This window comes from Cygnus olor, chromosome 1 (genome assembly GCF_009769625.2).
Source record: "Cygnus olor isolate bCygOlo1 chromosome 1, bCygOlo1.pri.v2, whole genome shotgun sequence".
Classification (NCBI taxonomy): domain Eukaryota; kingdom Metazoa; phylum Chordata; class Aves; order Anseriformes; family Anatidae; genus Cygnus; species Cygnus olor.
In genome coordinates this window covers 191,965,527-191,983,912 of record NC_049169.1, presented here as the reverse complement: position 1 = coordinate 191,983,912, position 18,386 = coordinate 191,965,527, and the positions used below count along the sequence as shown (strand labels likewise).

At 41.3% G+C, this 18,386-nt stretch overlaps 1 protein-coding gene across 1 annotated transcript in view; it reads left to right on the top strand.

Annotated features, from left to right (window-relative positions):
* Positions 1-6,686: 6,686 nt before the first annotated feature.
* The window catches only part of DDX10 (DEAD-box helicase 10), a 191,433-nt gene continuing 179,733 nt past the window's right edge, over positions 6,687-18,386 (top strand). The window contains exons 1-5 of the mRNA XM_040544089.1: positions 6,687-7,322; positions 15,123-15,183; positions 15,391-15,521; positions 17,215-17,373; positions 17,804-17,924. Of these exons, the coding sequence (XP_040400023.1) occupies positions 7,116-7,322; positions 15,123-15,183; positions 15,391-15,521; positions 17,215-17,373; positions 17,804-17,924 (679 nt within the window). The 5' untranslated portion in view covers positions 6,687-7,115. The remainder of the gene's footprint in view (positions 7,323-15,122; positions 15,184-15,390; positions 15,522-17,214; positions 17,374-17,803; positions 17,925-18,386) is intronic.

Genomic DNA, 18,386 nt, shown 5'->3' with positions numbered 1-18,386 from the left:
ATAAGTGCCTGCTGCATTAGTACAGCGCCATTTTTTTGCATATCTGACAAGAGCTATATATATATTACCATGTTAATGGGCTGGGAAAAACAATGCATTAACTGTCTCCTCGAATGACTCTGAAATTCAAATAGCCCAAGAACTGCGCTAATTGCAAGTCCTTTTTTTTTTTTTTTTTCATGAAATTCTTTACTAATTAGAGGACAGCACGTGTTTCATTTTTATATTAAGCATTAAGCCCCAGTAGCAACATAGCGTGTATCGTTCTGTTTCGGAAATGGTGTTCTTCCAAAATGTGTGATTGTCTGAAAGGTTAAGTAATCTTTCGTAATTCCATTTGTCAACTCTACCTCTGAGTCAGGAAATCAGCTCAGTTTGCGAAAGAACTGTCAAAGATGTTCAAAATTCAGCAGGTATTTACAGAGTTCCCTGGACTGTAATGGCAGCCCATGTCATTGGACTGCATACAGACCCTGACCAGCATGTACAGGCAGGCCTGATTCCTTCATGGTTCTTTTACGCATGTATCTATTATGATCACAATTTATTAGTCATTTTTATTTCTACAGTTCTGTTACGGCCCCTAGTGGCTTAGATATACATAAACATGATGTCAGTCTTTGTGCCAAAAGCTCTGAGAAGTGCCAAGTGCTACGGGGCAAACTGCAGGAAGCGGTGAAGTGATAGGGCTTGCAGAGACACTGGGTGTGCGTGACATTTCTGTGAGGGAAAACGTGTTGCGGCAACCTGCGTCACATGCTGCCTGCAAGACTCATCATGCTTATAATTTTCAATAAAAAGTTCTTTGTTAGCTTTAAGGGAAATATTTTGATTTTGTATTTGTAGGTTTTTAACCTCCATTCTGTGTCTTTTTTAAAAAGACATCTACATATGGTAACATTTTGAAGCAGCAGATGGTTTTTTTAGAAGACTGAAAGTGTGGTATAGTAAGTCATTTTTTTTTTTTTTTCCATTTTATAAATAGTCACATTATTGTCTGACAGTCTGAGAAAAGCTTTTTCCTTGACTATATAAATGTTCTCTTTGTCCAGGGCTTCCATCACAACTTTCCTAACATTCAGGTAGGCTTTCACTGGAGAAACGTTCATTGGACGGCCCTGCAGACTAAATCATGAATAACAGAATCACCAAGAGCAGACCCCTAGAAAACAAAGAGTCCTTTATCTTTCCCAGAAGAAATGTGTGTATGATATCCTTTCAAATAGCTCTTCAGCTTTTTTTTCCTAAAACACTCTCTAATATCATCCAACACTTCCATCAACACTTCCATTTGGCATTTCTGCAGACTTTACAAGCCTGTTTTACTTCTGTTTTTGAAGAAACATGGCTAATTCCTCCCCAGCACCGTTTTTTCACATACATGGCATATTTTTGAAACATCGTGGCACAAAGTTTTATGTTGTTGTGCTACCTTAAATCTGTCCTTTGGAGGGTGGCTTTCATTTAAACAATTAGTAAATTGGTTGCTGTCATTCTGATCAATGTAATTGGTTGCTGTTTAGTCAAAATCCTGGTAATCAAGAGAACAACAACACATAAGTTCCCTCTCCTCCTCCCCTTTTCCCAGTTTATTTCACCCAGGTTTTAAGAGGTGTATAGCCAGTATCTCCTAAAAGAATCCCAATTTGGCAACCTGTTGAAGGACATTTTAAAGAACCTAAGGCCATTTCTGCAGTAGTGGCTCATAAATTGTCCATAGCCAAGGAGAATGAGTGAAGGACTCATTGAAGACAGCCATATTCTTCCCCTGAAGACATCATTTGTCCTCTGGTAAGCTCAGGCTCATACAAGAAGCAGCTATTTTTGAATATTATTTTCTATATGATAGCTGTTTTTTTTTTTTTTTTCAAAATACGAAACTATTTACCAATATGATAGGAAAAGACTTAGTTCTAAAATTTTCTGTGGTAGAAACATTTTAATTCAGGTACCTGTGAGAAATCTTCTAAAATTAACTCTGTATTGCTGTGTACATCTGTGTTGCCCAAGATGCAGTCAGTAGTTTGTTCTGTGTTTTTTAAGCTGGATCATGCAATGATGTTTACAATAATGACTTAACTACTTTTTTTTTTTTTTTTCCCAGACCAGAATACATTTTGGTGTGTCAACATAAAACCAAATTCCTGCCATTGTATATAGTTGGTAAAAGATTTTTCATTTTATCACTTCCACAGGAAGAGGCCATAATATCATATGCAAGATTGTATTTATTTTGTTGTTGGGAAACAGTAGCTCATCACTAAGAGGAAAGGACAGACACTCAATTACACCACACAATAACCTTGGCCATACCTGACACCATTTACCATTTACCCAGTCACAATTTACCCATTTACTCAGACCAGGAATTACTTTTAAATGTTTCTAATGTGTTTTTGAAAATCCAGTTTAAAAGCTGTGTTTTTAAAAATCCAGGTGACAGACCTTTTATTAGAGGGATACCCCATATAGGAGAAGTCAATTCTGTGGATTTCCTTTTTTTTTTTTGTTTTTTTTGTTCCTATTCTCTGTCTTTTTTGCTGTTGTTGTTCTCCATTACAGACACTTACTGTGCCTCCTTCCTGGAGTTGTTTAACCTGGGTCTGCATAAGAGTGCTGTAGTCTCTGTTTTACACTGACAGCATTGATTCTTTTCAGTTTGCAGTGCTCAGAGTAATACTTTTGCCAGAGGCTGAGCTGAAGTGGGGTCCTAGCCTATGGGAGGGGTCAGGGAGGCCCCAGGGGAGACTGGCCAGACATCAAGACATCAAGATCTGATAATGCCCTCAGGGCCCTGACACCCACCTCTTCTCTGAACAGTTCTGGTGACCGTACCTACTAATGCCGGTTTAAAGTGATTTTTCTTTTTCTTTTTTTCAAGTAGGAGTACCACTTTTCTATCTCATAATGTACAGTCTTTAGCCAGATAAATTTTTGTAATAAATTCTTACAGGAACATTACTTTTATTAAAACCAACATTCATAAATCTGTCTGCCATTTTCTTTTTTTTTTTTTCCAAAAACATTCTGAAGTTACAACTTAGTACTGAAAATATTACACTGCAGGTACATCTTTTCATTATGGGAGTTGTCAGGCTTCCATCTCATTCAAAGACACTGGAGCACAATCTTCAGATGCAAACTCTTACATGCTTTATTTCAAACCTCCTGAAGCACAGCAAGTAAGCTTCAGAAGAAAAGGAGTAGAGTGTCCATAGTATCTCATATAAGGAAATTGTCCTAGTACTTGGCTGTTTCATTGAGAAAGTCTTTAGTGGTATTTTGTGGACATAATGTGCTTCTGGGAGCAATTCCTCTGCTTTCCTAATTACTTCTTCAGGTAAGTGATAAAGATTATTTGGAAAATTTGAAAGAAAACACGTTAGTACAAAACAATAAAAGACTTAATGGAAATCCCAAGCTTTAACTTAAACATACACAATTTTACATTTTTTTTAAATGAAATCAAGCCCTAGTTATATTAAATTCCTGATGAGATTTGCAAAGGGAATGTTAAACTGAGATATATGGAATGTGAATGAAAGTGCTATGTAGTAGCATGAGGCACCAGAAGAAATGGCACAGCAGTAGTACAGGGAGTGACGCATGCACAGCAAGCCAAGAGACTACAAACAACCATGCACTGCAAGAAAGAATATAGGTGAGAATAATGGAATTGACACAACTTGGGTGTAAGGCCATCTGTACTAAGGCCATGCCAGGGAGAAGGCCCCACAATACAGATCCGGAGCAACAGCAGTATGATACAACTCAATTTGCCCCTGAGGTTTTGTGTAGAGAGCATATAAGGATGCCAAAGGTCACGCACCATTGTCACCATTCAAGATGGACCAGGAAGAAGTAATGAGGGCTTGACTGTCAGGGCACAGTGAAGGTGACTGCTCCCTTAGAGCTGGGAGCAAAGCATGGTAATGTGGCCAGCAAGGCAAGAACCAGTGTTTATTCCACTGTCCTCAGCTGAAGGAGCAGGACAAGCCCATGGGTGGCAACCAGGGTCAACCAAGAATCCAGCTCAGCAGACAAGTCTGTGATGATGGGGCAGGTCCAAGGTCAAGCTGGGAAACCAATTGCTGGGTTAGGGCCATGATTATTGTCTGGTGGCAAAAACCAGGGTCAGACATAGCCCTTTGATGACTATGCAGGTCCATAGTGCCCAAGTAGGTCCAAGGTCAAGCCAGGAAGTCGGTCTCAAAGTCCCCATCAATGGACTCTGTGGCTAAGAACGGGCACGGCCGTGGCTGAGCTGGAGACCAGCGCTCCTATAACATAACTCAGGCAGGGATTGAAGCCCCAGGGTGGAGCCAAAACAGGGCTCCGGGACCTGAGGGCTGAGTGTGTGGGGAGGCCCCAGGTGAAGCTGACCAGGGCCATTAAAGCCTATGAGTGCCCTCAGGGCTCTGACCTTGAGACACAGTGGCCCTTATCACCACAGATAACCTTGGCTAGACACATATGTATTTCTGCTTTAGAGCATAAAAGAATGAATACGAAAGAGGTAGTATGAAAGAGAGAGTGAAATGTGTGTGCAGATGTTAGTGTAACCAGTGTTTATCATTTTTTTAATAAAAAAATGCCTTTTACAATATGATCTTGCATGGAGCCTTCCTACATTTATTGCTATATCCATACTCCCTTCCTTCACTCCCCCAAATTGCACGTAAACAACAATGCTTGAGTCACTTATTTGTCTGCTTTTACAGGCAAGTTTTTCTTTGCTTTTTCTCTGTCTCTTTCCCTCTCTCTTACTCAGAAAGATCTCTGATTTTGCCACAGTTTTAGGGATAATATTATACAAAACAACTGCAGAAGTCTTGTACCTTATAAATACATCAAATTTCATAGGGTAACATTTTTTCCTGCATAGAAGGCAAACTTCTACAAACCATTCTCTGAGGGGCAAGCCCTTTGGTTCGGGAGGAGAGCAGAGAAATCAGACTAAACAGAAAGGTAACTCATGGGCCTTTTTGGACCCCATAACTCCCACACAAGGGCTGGTGAGGCTCTCCAGAATTTTACCTTCTCTTGTGGGTTATGGAACAGGCGGCTTTTGGCTTTCTGTTCTTCCTTTTCTGGTATCTGGACTCTTGGGTAAAGAACAAATAAAATATTAAAAAGCACTGGGAGCATTCAGGCATAGTTAGAAGTGTTCTTCATAAAGCAGCATACAGCCTTGTTTCAGAAATACAATTGTTAGATACAATTTTCCGTATAACTTTTTTTCACTGAGGATTTATGTCTGTAGTGAATCAGACCACTCCTGCTATTCTGCTATTAGAGAAATGAGCCTGTAGGCAAAACATAGACCATGGTGAGCAAAGATAGCATGTTCAAACACAACACTTACGTGTACATTTACTTATAAATACGTTAAATTTTACTGCTGCAACAGTAGAAAAATTTATACAGGAGGGTTTTCGTTTGTTTGCTTTGCTATTATAGGCAGACAAATAGTAAAATTTAGAGTGACACTTAAGTTCTCCAATAGTCTGACTACGTTTGACTGGGACCTTGCTTTATACGTCAAGGTCCAGAGCTGTAATCATGGGAACGATGTGCCAGGCCCCAGCAGAATATCCTTAGGGGTAGAACAGCACCTCCTACAAACACTTGTTTCACCAAGTGCAAACATATTTAAGAATAAAAACTTCAGTATCATTCCTTATTAATCTTAACAGCAAATAAACCCCTAGAGAAAACCATTGCATCCAAAGCTGTATCTGGGACGAGAGATCCAATCAGGGCATTTTTAATGGAGATTTTTCCATCTGTTCCTGAAATTGGAAATGTAATGTATTTTAAAGGGAAAACAAACATTTTTATAATCACAGGTTTCCATGGTCTTGGGGAGGAGGGAGAACACCCTTAGTGATACACTCAACCTATTTATGGCAAAAGCGGAGTTAATTAACAGACACTCCCTTTTCCCTTGGCTTTCTGGAATTCCAAACCCTCATCAGAGACCTAATTATTTTGGGAGTCTTTCACTGTTCCCCTAATTGAAGTGTTTACTTCCTTCTTATGACAGTGCGTTGTAATTTTCTCTTCCTGATGTGGCCTGATGACTCTGTAGCCTGTTTTTGTTTTTAATGCTGGGTGCTGATGTGGTGCTAAAACTTGACTCAGCACACTGGTTGTGACTGCAGAACAACCAGATATGATGCAGACCTTCCCTCTAGGAAGATGTTAAGAATCTGTGCACATAAAGATAATGTACATTTGCAGGTTGATTAAATCTAGTTAATTTTACAGGTCTGTGCGTTGTAAAGAGCCCCCCTCCACTGCACAAAACTCATTTGCATTTTTTGTAGTTTTCCCAGTGATACTCTGCCAGCCATTTGCATGTTTCAAGCCTTTTAGCTATGGTCAGCGAGAGTAACTGCAACGATATTGTGAAGGGTCAAAAGAGGAGCTTAAATCCACCGTCTTAAACACAAGGCCTACCATATGCCAGCCCCTTGACCAATTGCTTTTTGATTTTTCCGAATTTGACAGATTTTTCTCTGCAGTGAGTAAACCAGTAACAGGCTTTATCACAGAACTCTTCCTCTTGTTCCCTCCATAGCACGGTACTGCACAGGACGTTTATGACAGCACTAAGCACATATTGCTTTCCAATTAAATTAAAAACAAAAACATTATTTTCTGTTTTTAATAGTCTCCATTACAGAGCATTTATTCTGCGTGCCACACCAAGCAGCAGTTTGCTTATATTACATGAGGTGCATGTCATTGGTCACAGTGCATGAAGTGCGCTTTTTCGGCTGTACTCCACGAAGCGCGTTTTTTATTTAACCCTTTGCAAGCCTTCCGCAGCAGCAGCTGCAGTACTACAAGCTTTTCACATCGACCGCGCAGCTGGGACGGTGCCTTGGCCTAACTCCACGCCTGCGAGCCCTGCGCGGCCGGGCCCTGGTCTGGCCCGGAGCAACGGGGAAAGTCCAGACGCGCCGCACCGCGCCCCTGGCGGCCGAGCATGGCCGCGTTAGGCGGGGCCTGGCCGGGCACACCCCCGGCGGCGCGGCCGCTGACGCGCTCCGACGGCGACGGTCTCCCACCCGGCAGCTGTGCGCGGCCCACGCGGGACAGTGGGGAGCATGGGACGGGCTGCTGGTGCTGGTGGCGGCGGTGGGGATGGCGGTGGGGGGCCGGCGGTGCTGGACCCGGTGCGCAGCTTCGAGCGCTGGAAGAAGAAGTACACCCGGCGCACGAAGCGGCTGCGGCAGCAGCGCAAGGAGAGGGAGCGGCCCGAGTGGCAGGTGGAGAGGGAGGGCATCAGCCGCCTGGTGCAGCAATACCCGCAGGTACGGCACGGGCTGCAGGGCCGGGGGGCTTTGTCCTGACGTAGGGAAGGGATGCGAGGGGAGAGGGAGCTCCTGCGAGGGGAGAGGGGGCTCCTGTGAGGAGGAGGAGGATGATGTATAGGGGGAGGGAGCACCCCCGTGGCCAGGGAGATGGAGCTTTGTGTGGCTGTTGGTGTTAGGGCAGCGTGTGACAGTGCTCTGTGCAGGCAGAAGGACACTTCACCTCCATGAGGCGCCTCCATTCCTCCCCCTAGGCAGTGGAGGAGAGGGTGGTAATGCAGTGCTGTGGGGTGGTCAGGGGTAGTGAGTGGTGCAGGGCACAGTGAGGAGGAGGAGGAGACCGAAGCAGATGGTGGGGATGGTTGTGAAGAGTGTCCCTTCTGACCAGGCAGCATGGATGCCTGGCTCTTGGAGATGAGACATATCTGTCTCCATAGAAGATGCTGCACAGGCAAACATCGCTTTTTCACATTAGTTATGATCAGGTCAGGAAACACGTAACTGAATATTTGTGCCAAGGCTGGCGGTGTTGGTATTGTCACCCTGATTCCCTTACGCTCCCCTGGGAGATGGCCATCTTTTAAGCCATGTAGCGGAAAATACTGTAATTATGGATAACGACTCAGGGCAGCAATACATGCCAAGCACACGTCCTGCCAACATTTGCTGAATTTGCAGCTGCCATCGGGGAGGAATGTGGCAGTTGTACTTGGCTGTGCAGCACTCAGCATTGCTGTTAGTAGAGACATTTTGGTGGATATTATTTGACTGAGCAGAAGATAATGAGGGTAGGTATGGAAGGAACATGTTTGTCACCACGCAGAGGTCGAGGTGGCTCCTTGGTTAAGATGCAGTTTCACATTGTCATTGGTTTTACCGTTTTGAAAGCAAACGGTATATTTCAAAAATGGTCAAACTACTGTTTTGAATCACAGATTATTTCTCAGGGAAAAAAATGGGCTTATTGCTTGTGCCCTGTGTTGTTTTCATGGTAAAAAGTAAAGTTGGTACCTATATAAATGATCAATACATCTTGTGGATAAATTTTGAGTCTTGACTTGTTTCAGCAATATTTTTGTACTGACTGTAGAAGATTTAGGTGCTGAATAGTACTTGTATTGCTAGAAGCTTGTATTATTTCTGAGGGGGATGACCACTGTCAGGTATGTGCTCTTCGATGAGGAACGAAAAACCTCCTGTATTCAGTCATGGTACTGCGGCACCTCAGCTTAGGCAGCTGGCTCTGCATGGTCTCCAGAAGGTGTGTGTGTATTCAAGGGGGAAACTGGGTTAAAGCAGCTCAACACAGGCCAGGTACAGTTTGCAGACTCTGCCCAGGCTCCTGAGTGGTGGCCTTGCTCTTTATATACCTAGCTGCGGTATTTCTACAATAGATTGCTTTTTTAATTTCTGTGTATTCAAACAGGAGTTGATATGTGTAATGTGAAGTTAACTTTGCGTATCTTCAGGCCCTAATTGTTTCTACATACGACAATAGTTTGCTTTTACTTGGTAATGTCATACACAAATTAGGCTTCTGCATTACTTTTAGGGTACTATGGCAATATTTAGCTATTCTTTCTTCTCAACCTCTTGTTTTGGAGGTGCATCACTGGTCATTTAATACTCCAGGCAGCCAACTGCCATCAGTCTCATAAAGTAGCTTAGTTCAGTTGATAGTTTTTCCCCCTTTCCTCTTTTTTTCTCTAATGTAATAGATTGATATATGCAGAAGCTTAAGTAGTACGGTGCTCTTGTGTGCTGAAATTATATGCGTACAGCGTGGGAGTCTTAAGAGGCAAGAACAGGATGACCAGAATCCTCAACAGGAGGAGATGCTGCCTTTTGGAGTGGATTACAGCCTCTTCATCATTGAGACGGAATGGCAAAATGTGACATCCATTCATCTGTCATTTGCTTGTAGTTAAGCTTAATTATTGAGAAAGATGGTAATGAAAAAATGTAATTGTTTAGAAGGAGGTAGCAAGCAATGCTTGAATTAAAAGATTTCTCTTGAGCCTCAGAGATGAAGTGGCTGAAGTCTTTTGATAACTGATCTGCTCTGGGAAGCTGACATATCTTTTTCTTGATGCTGCCTTCGCCTCTGTTTCTCCACGTACATACAGTGTCTGTTCCCCACATACAGTTTGCTACATGTAAGTTGTATGCGTGTGTTTAAATCCCCTTGTATCCCTGTCTATTACATTACTTCTTAGGGGGAAGAAATGCTTTGCTATGTCATACCACTGTACTTTACAGGAATGCGTCCATGGCAGGTAGCAGGGTATGGCTTTGCTGCTCACAGACATAGGTAGGCAGAAGAAAGGTTTGAAAGGAACACACACAGTCAGTCAATGAAACTGTGTTCTTCAACAGTTTCCACCCCTCCATTCGATAGTGAGGTCAGTGTTCCTTTCTCACTCACATAAATTTTATTATTTTTTATTTTTTTATTATTTTTTTTTTACAGTAGGCTGTTCAGCTACTCCTAGACTTAAATATTTTTGTGTAATATTTAAATGCTGCCACTTCCCCCTGAAACACATTTTATACATTTGGTACTTGTGTTTAATTTCTAGTCATTTTACGTAGATTTCTTTATAATGGCCTTGTAGACACGTCTGTCAATTAATTCCACAAATATTTGAATTAATTTGCCGTACACATGGTTATGTGAACACATACGGATGCCAGGCTCTGTTACCGGTGTGTGTATCTGCCTGTGCATCTACTTCTGGGACATGGGTAGTCATTCTCTGTCACTCTTCGGAGCTGGGAGGAGCAGAGGCAAGGAGTGGGTGGTGGGAGGTTGTCTTGGGGTGTGTTTATAGAGGTTGCTGGCCTCAACTCCTCTGGGTCTATGCTGTTCTCTAGCTCCAGGAGTCTCCTCTTGGTGAACATATGGTGGGTGACTGCTTTGCTTCCTATCTTCAGACCTTCATGTCTCCTTTTCTGGTCCCTGACAAGGTTTTTCAATTGGTCTTCTTCATCTCTTCCTTAGTTCCCTGAATCTGGTTACAGCAAGTGTGGGGACTGAAGAAAGAAGGGCAATGTGCTTGGATCTTTAGGGGTCTCCAGTGAGTTCTGCAGGAGACAGATCCCTGCTTAGGGACTGCAGAATTAGAAAGCTCTTCAGGAAGCCCCTCTTTCTTCAGAGAGCACTGGCTGGGGTTCCTGGCACATCAGCTATGGGTGGTTAGGTCTTACCATGCTTTAAGATGCTCTTGGATGGGGCATGGAATAGGGGCAGCAGTGCTGCTGGACACAAGAATATTCACCTTGCCCTAGAGTATGTTGTCTGTAGCTCTTGGTTTGAGAACCACTTTGATGGATATTACAAGACAAAATTAAACAGAACTAAAGAGATAACCAAGATATTTTGTTACTGGATTTTTTTTTTCCTGTCATCTGTTGTCACCTGATGGAGAATGTTTGGCAGCATAGACAGAAAATGTGAAAATTTCAGTGGCCAAATCTTGGGACCATTATCTGTATAATGTGTTTGTAGGCGATCTGTTGTCTGTTGAACCAGTGAATTTGTTGCCTAACTGTATAAAGCTGTTGATGAATGTTATCTTCTCCGTTCAGTTGTGCTAATGAAAAGCCTTAACAGCCTAGTCAAGGTGCTGGGAAGATGCTTGGGTGAACTCTTTGTAGTCTGCTTTATGTCACATTAGTCAGGTTAGATCAGGCTACCATCTGAGGTATTTGAAATGAGCTGCATCTTCTCACCTGGGACAGATTAGAGGGAGCTCATGTGGACAGATTTCCAGCAGATTAAAGGAGGTAATAACTTCTGATAGGGAAATAAATGAAGTAGCTGAAGCTGGTGTTGTTTTCTACCAGTGCATGCAGTTATGGAAACAAAGCTCTATCAGCAGATCTGCCTCTTTAGCATCAATCCCTTTTACTCCTGCCATCCTGACTTTATTTGAAAATAAGCCAGTATCTTTGGAGTTTTAGGGTACTTCAGCTGATGATTCTTCGTAGGGCAGAGAAGTAACATGGGAGGCTTTGGTGATGTGGCCTTTCCTTACATTCTTGTGCTCACTCTTTTAGTATTTTTCTCACTTTTTCTCCTTGGAAGGCTTGAAAGAGCTTGACTTACGCATGCTATGACTTTTAAATTGACTTTTCGAAGTTTAAGGTAGAAAAGCAAAATAGTATTAGTCTCTGCTGTGATTAATACACCTGTTCTTTTTAACTCGACATGACGCAGTAATAAATTGTCCACTGAAATACTTCAAGCAGTTCTAATTATTTAAACAGTTTCACATTGTTATGGTAGTCTGTTCTGTGTCAAAACCTATTAAATTTATCCCTTTATTTGCACATAGCGGACTGCTTTAATTCTTCGTAGTGAAATAGTAAAATAGTGTTAGTAAAACAGTCTTTCCTCCTCTAGGCGTACTGCTTTCCAATGTGAACAATCTCTTGGTTGAAATTAAATTGAACCTCTGTACATCAGGGAGTTGTTATCCTTTAGCATGCAAAGTAACAAGACCGGGAATTAGCACAATATGCAATATTGCATGCCATACAATATCTGCACAATTATCAACTGAATTTGGGAAATATTGATTTGAAATCCAATTTGTGACAGTCAGACTTTTTAAAATAGTGATTTCAGAGAGGAGTTCTTTCCCTGTCCCAGAAATGTACTAGCTTAAAGTATGTGCTTCTCGGAGCACAAGTTAAATAATTCACCTTGGAGATTCCTGAGTAATGTTTGGTAAAGGTTTAATTGCTCTGCTAGGACGCAGTGAAAGTTTGAAATCTGTCTTGCAAGAGCTTTGTCTTGGAACGTGTCAAAAAGGGGTTTTAATAAAGGTGTTACTCCCTTTTATCTCAAGACCAAATTCGTACATTAAATTACTTCCTTGTTGCTACTAAAGAGTTCTCAGCTGAAGAGAGCAATGTTGTGATCTGGATGCTTTAAAAAGGCATAGATCCTCAGAGAAATACAGGTCACAGTTTTCTGTAATAGGCAGGGCTGGCAGAAAGTTTGGTATTTCAAGCCTGATTTGACAGCTCAGAAACTCTTCGTTTGAGGCTTTCTCGAGAAGTGCTGTCACAAGTTGTCTTAAATGTCTGAGGACCATGTTGGTTGGCTCCTTTGTTGGGAGGTTTCTGCTCCGCAGCCCGTTAGAGGTAAGCGGTGCCCATTAGGAATGCACGAGCTGAGGGAGCTCCGAGGTTGCCATCTGGAAATCTCAGTCTGTGGCTGCTAGTCAGTATGCATTCAGAGCTGTCATCTGCCTTTCTGTTAGTCTGCTCAGGCTTTATAGATACAGTAGTCTCTTTATTTTGTACTTTTGGTTGTTCTTTTCTCTTCTCTCTCTGACTTCTGTGCTGTCTTACTGCTATTGATTGTTAACTTTGCTAGGAGAAGCTGTTGGCATCTTTTGATGATATGCTATTGACTAGAGAAGACTTGAAAGTACTACGTTTTTCTTAAGATCTCTACTTGACATCTCAACGTTTTTGTAAATTGTTCAGCCAACTTGTGGAATCAAACGCATACTCTTGGTGTGTGTGTGTATAAAGTTAACACCTCACAATGTGCTCTAGAAGTGGATGTATACAGCGAAGTAAATTAGTAGGTGTCAGGACACTGAGCTACTTCTTTAATATGTTTTGTACACTGCAGGACAGTTGAAGAAAATCAAGTACACCAAGTGTTAGAGGTTGCTGAACCTGGTGAGCTTCAGGACCCAGAGGTTTCCTCCTGTCCCAGTCAGGCAGGTGTAAGGCTGCTGCAGTGCTGGGTCCTGAGGTGCAGCCTGCAGTGAGGGTGAGTGTATATTCCTGGGGGTGAGTGTGTACACACGTGGTCAGCCACCGATGAACACAGAGGGCAGTGCTTCTGCCAGCACCCTTGTAAGAGACACATGAATACACTCAGTACCTGCACACACCTGAACAACACGGAGGGCAGGTAATGTTCCTCTCCTGCTGGTCAGGATTAACATTTATTTGTGGAATATATACGCACACGTAGAAAATAGGCAGTATCTGGCATCAGCTGCTCAGTCTGTCCAAGAGCTGGCCTTAGCCCCTGGTTTCCCCTGGTGCTGGCACCTGGACCCTCAGGCTTCTGAAGTTTGTGGTCCTGCTCCAGTTGTGGCACTCGACTCTCTTGCTGCTGCTGGCTGCTCTGGCTTGACGTCTGCTGGTGGTCTCAAGTGTGGGCTCAGAACAGAGCATGTACCCATACAGGGAATGGTTACAAGGAAAGTAAGAGTAATTATTGGTAAATAATAATTATTACATAACGATATATAGTAAGATCCTAGGAGAGGCTGTGGTAATCAGGTGCAGGGCTCAGTCAGACGAGCATACTGACCAACCCCGTTTATCTCCAGTTCCCTCTATTTCCTCACACTTGTTCTTCCCCAGTCCACCTTGATCCCTCCCTTTCTTTGTCTTTGATTCTTCTCCTAAACATCCTATAATGCCATTGACATTCCTACAGTGGACTTGAAAACAAGTCATAAGAGGTTGTACAAAGTCCCCATTTTTACCAAAATCTTAATGCTAGTGCTGTAGAGTCAAAATGGAAAAATGTGGTGTGGGGATGTGTCTGTTACCTAGAGCAGGACGTTGCACCTCTCCTCGTTGAACTTCATGGATTCCTGTCAGCCCAATTCTCCAGCCTGGCCAGGTCCCTCCGGATGGCAGCATGCCCCTCTGGTGTACCAGGCATTCCTCCCAGCTTTGTCTCATCTGCAAACCTGCTGAGGGCATGCTCTGTTCCCTCGGCCAGATCATCAGTGAAGATTTTAAACAGGACTCGACCTGGTATTGCCTCCTGAGGTACTCTACTAGTTAATGGCCTCTAAGTAGGCTTTGCGCTTGGCTGTTCAGCCAGTTTTCAGTCCGCTGCACTGACTGTTCATCCAGCTCATATTGCAGCTTCTCTGTGAGAAGACAGTATTGAAAGTCTTCCCGAAGTTTGGGTAGGCGATATCCACTGCTCTCCCCTCATCTACCAGGCCAATCATTTCACACATAAGGTTATCGTGACTTCCCATTTCTGAATCCATGCTAGGAGCACCGGATACGCAGCAGCAGTATAGAGATGAAAAACTTTGTAAACCCATCGTTATAGCATCATTCACAACAGATTTAAGCCTTTTTTAATAAGAAGACTTGTCTGTTTGGCCTAGAGTTGTGTTTTTCCACCTAAATTAAATTAATTTGTCATTTGTATATACAGTTAGAAAGTTGAGCTTTAAAGAACTTAAATAAGGATCGTACTAAAATAAAATTAATATAATAGTGAAAACATTTTTATGAGCTGTGAAAAAATGTTCTTAGAATCACTAAGGGTTTTTTGTGATGCAAGTGTACAAGCTGATTGAGCTAAAGCGAAAAACAATAGTAAATATGAATTCCTTTTGCTTTAGGTTTGCCTTGCTTGCAGTTTAGACAGAGATGACTTGTCAGTAAGAGTTGTATGGGGGGGGACAGGAGGGCAGTGGTGGGTGCTGTCTTGGTGCCATCAGCTGTGAGTGGTACTGTACTGTTGGCCAGGTACAGACCAGGCTGGAGACATTTACCTGGGATATCTGATCTCATACAGCAGCTGGAAGAGACTCCATCTTCTCTTTTGCAGAGATATGGGAGCTCCTGGAGTTCCTTTTTATGGCATGTGACTGTCATTACTCCATTTGCTGTAGCCTGCAAAAACAAATTGCTCCTCTGGATTTTTCCTGGGAAAATTAACAGCGACTTAAAGGTTATTTAATTTCTCTATTACGTTTGATTTTAGCACTGATTAAACTTAATTTGTTTCAGATAAATGCAAATGAAATTGAAAGATTTTCAGATTTTCCGTTGTCAAAGAAAACTCTAAAAGGTGAGTATAAATAAAGTTTAATTTGGAAAGTAATTACATTAGAAATGAATGTATTATTTATTTGCATATAAATAATCTTTTGTCTTAAACTAAGTTTTACATGAGTGTTGCTATGTGCAGTGTTTTCTAAATGGAAAAATACAGCTCTGGGCAAAGAAAAATAAATATATATATATATTTTTTCCCTTTCCGCACCCCAAATACTAGGACTGCAGGAAGCTCAGTACCGCATGGTAACTGAGATACAGAGGCAAACCATAGGTTTGGCTTTACAAGGTAAAGACGTACTTGGAGCTGCAAAGACTGGATCAGGCAAAACCTTGGCTTTTATTGTCCCGGTAAGTAATTTACATCATTTGCCCTTAAGCCTGGGAAGTTACCTGGGAAGTAGGGGATGTTAAGCAGTTTAGGTTAATAGATCCTTGGAGGAAGGGTGTAATTCAAGTGGTCTAGTTGTTCCTAGAAAGCCAAGACAGTCATTTAAGTAAGCTGCTTGAAGTTCTGGAAGAAGTATATTATTGTCCTTTGGAGTATTCTGGTGCTTAGAAATCTCATTTTGATCCCTACATCAGTAGGCCCTCTGTGATTTAGGAAGTGCTTTGTTTTTCTCTCAGGAATGTGTTTTTTTCCTGTACAAATCTAGTCTGATTCTTTTAAAATTTGAAAGCTAAATCTATGGAATAGAAACCATAGAAATTTCAGCATTCTTCTTTTTTAAATGTGTGATTTTAAAATTAAAAGAATGAAATAATATGAACATTCGGACCTTTTATAGCTAACTGAAACCTAGAGGTAATAGGCTTCCTTTTCTTGGTTGTCCGTTTTGAACACCTTAGAAATCGCTTCCAGGTCCAAGCAGGAAAAGAGGATGAAAACTCCCGTTGTGAATAATATGTTTGACTGTTTTCCTCTAAACATTATGCTCTACATTTGATTGCTTTAGATTGAAAATATAATTGAGAATCTTGTTTGTTTAAAGTGCACATATAAATGGATACAAAATCCATCATGTTACGATTGGATAAAGGGAAAAAGAAATGTAGTTTTGATTATGGAGTTGTTTTTTTTTTTTTTTTTTTTTGGTTTACACATTACTTGTGTTTTTGCAAACATAAATTACTTTGGAGCCCGTTCTGTCAGTAACTGTGGTAACAGTCATGTTTTGAATACCCGCTCTAGTTGAGAAGACATGCTTTATGCTGATTATTTTTGTTAGTAAAGAATAGGAAAAAATGTAGGTGGTAGGTGTCTTCAAAAGATAGTCTTGTGGATTTGAGAAACAAAACAGAAGTGAGATTGCAGAATTAGTTGACCTAGGAGCAGAAGTGCTTTGTTTTTTTTTTTTTTTTCAAACCTTATTTTAAAACAGTTTTAGGGAAAACAAGTGATAAGGGAGGAGCTGGGCAGATGAAGAGTGAAATATTAAGGGCTGTTTAGTACCCTCATAAATTTTCTTTCCAAAAATGTCTCAGTTATTTATACCTATGAAGTCTTTGTATTAATATTAGCTAAGGCTGTATTTCTGCAGTATAAATTCATAAGAGGAAGAATAATCCTGGACTGAGATTTATGATAACGTTAGGTGGAATGCTCCTATATAGCATGTGTGTATGGTACTCCTGAGGGTCTAAAATCAAAGCCGCGCTAATTGACTTTTTTCTAGTTGGTCAATCTGTTTCTGGTTCCCTTAAAACCAGGGAAATTTCATGTCTGTTTGTACGTCTGATTTCCATTTTTGTATAAATTACTAAGGCTTAATTTCTAGAATCAAACAGAGGAAGATTAATTGTCCAGTAAAATGTTTATGGTTTACTACCGATTACTGCTTGTTATAGATCGGTACTGGGGAACTTTGCTTCAACAAGTATCAGTAACATCAGTTAGAATTCATACTTAATCAAACCGCATGAAATGTGTACTCATGTTTTGACATTATTTGAATTAGTATTACGTCATCTTTTCTATGACACTTTTTGTTATGTATTTTCCTTTGAAGATTTATATAATGAGAATATGGTAACTTTTTTTCAGGCTTTGGAACTCCTATATCGCCTTCAGTGGACATCAGCGGATGGATTGGGAGTTTTGATAATATCGCCTACCCGGGAACTGGCATTTCAAACTTTTAAGGTTCTGCGTAAAGTGGGAAAGAATCACGACTTCTCAGCTGGCCTAATCATTGGAGGAAAGGTGTGTCCTCTGCTGGAGCCTGCAGTATGGGAGCATGGATGAGTGCTGTAATAAGTGCTAGTTTAGGAAGGAAACCCTGAAAAGGGGAAGTCAGAGAAGATATTAGTTAATGGGAACCCATCAGCAACCCACTCATTTGCCTGTCTGTGTACTCTTTCTTTTAAAGCTTTTGCATATTTACCATCTTTACAGGTGATGTGACTGGATGGAGCTTCCTACCAACCCTTCCTGTCCTGTTAAACTAGATTGCTCTGAAATATATTTGCTCAAGCCACAAGTGTGAGCATGCTGATAAGATGTGGTATATGTGTAGAAAGAGGAAAGGCTTGATTCTTTCAAAAAGCTATCAAAAGGTTAAGGAGGGCTGAGATCTCTAGCACTGGGCTTCTAGTGCGAACAGCTAGAGCTCAGCTGGTTTAACTTATTTCAGGATCTGAAAGAAGAGTCTGAGAGAATCCACCACATAAATATGCTGATTTGTACTCCAGGACGGCTTCTACAGCACATGGATGAAACTTCGTATTTCTATGCATCTGATCTGCAAATGTTGAGTAAGTTTTTAAGTACTCGAAAGTACTTAATATTATAAATAAAAAATATTTTTAGTAGTTCATAACTGTGGAGCACTTCCTTTGTTAAAAAGTTTGACTATCCTAGTATGTAGATGAAAGGGCGTTTAAGTTTGCATATGTACAAATTAAAATAGAAAACAACAAAACCCCTTTCTTGTGTCTACTTTCTCTCAAAACAATTACTGAGTGTGCCTTCTTTAAGATGATAAAGACAAGTAGGCAAGTTAAGTAAGGAAATAAAACCCACATGTGGTATGCCATATTATCCTTTAGGTATGTATTAGCTAAAAGCTGGCCTTTTCTGCCTATAGCTCTCTTGTTTTTCCTGATATGATAATTAATTGTATGGAATATTCATTACAGTGTATGTATTTCATGCCCGTTGTAGAAGACATTTCTTTTTGAATTTTAAGCCAGATTACTTCTCCCTTCATTGCTTCT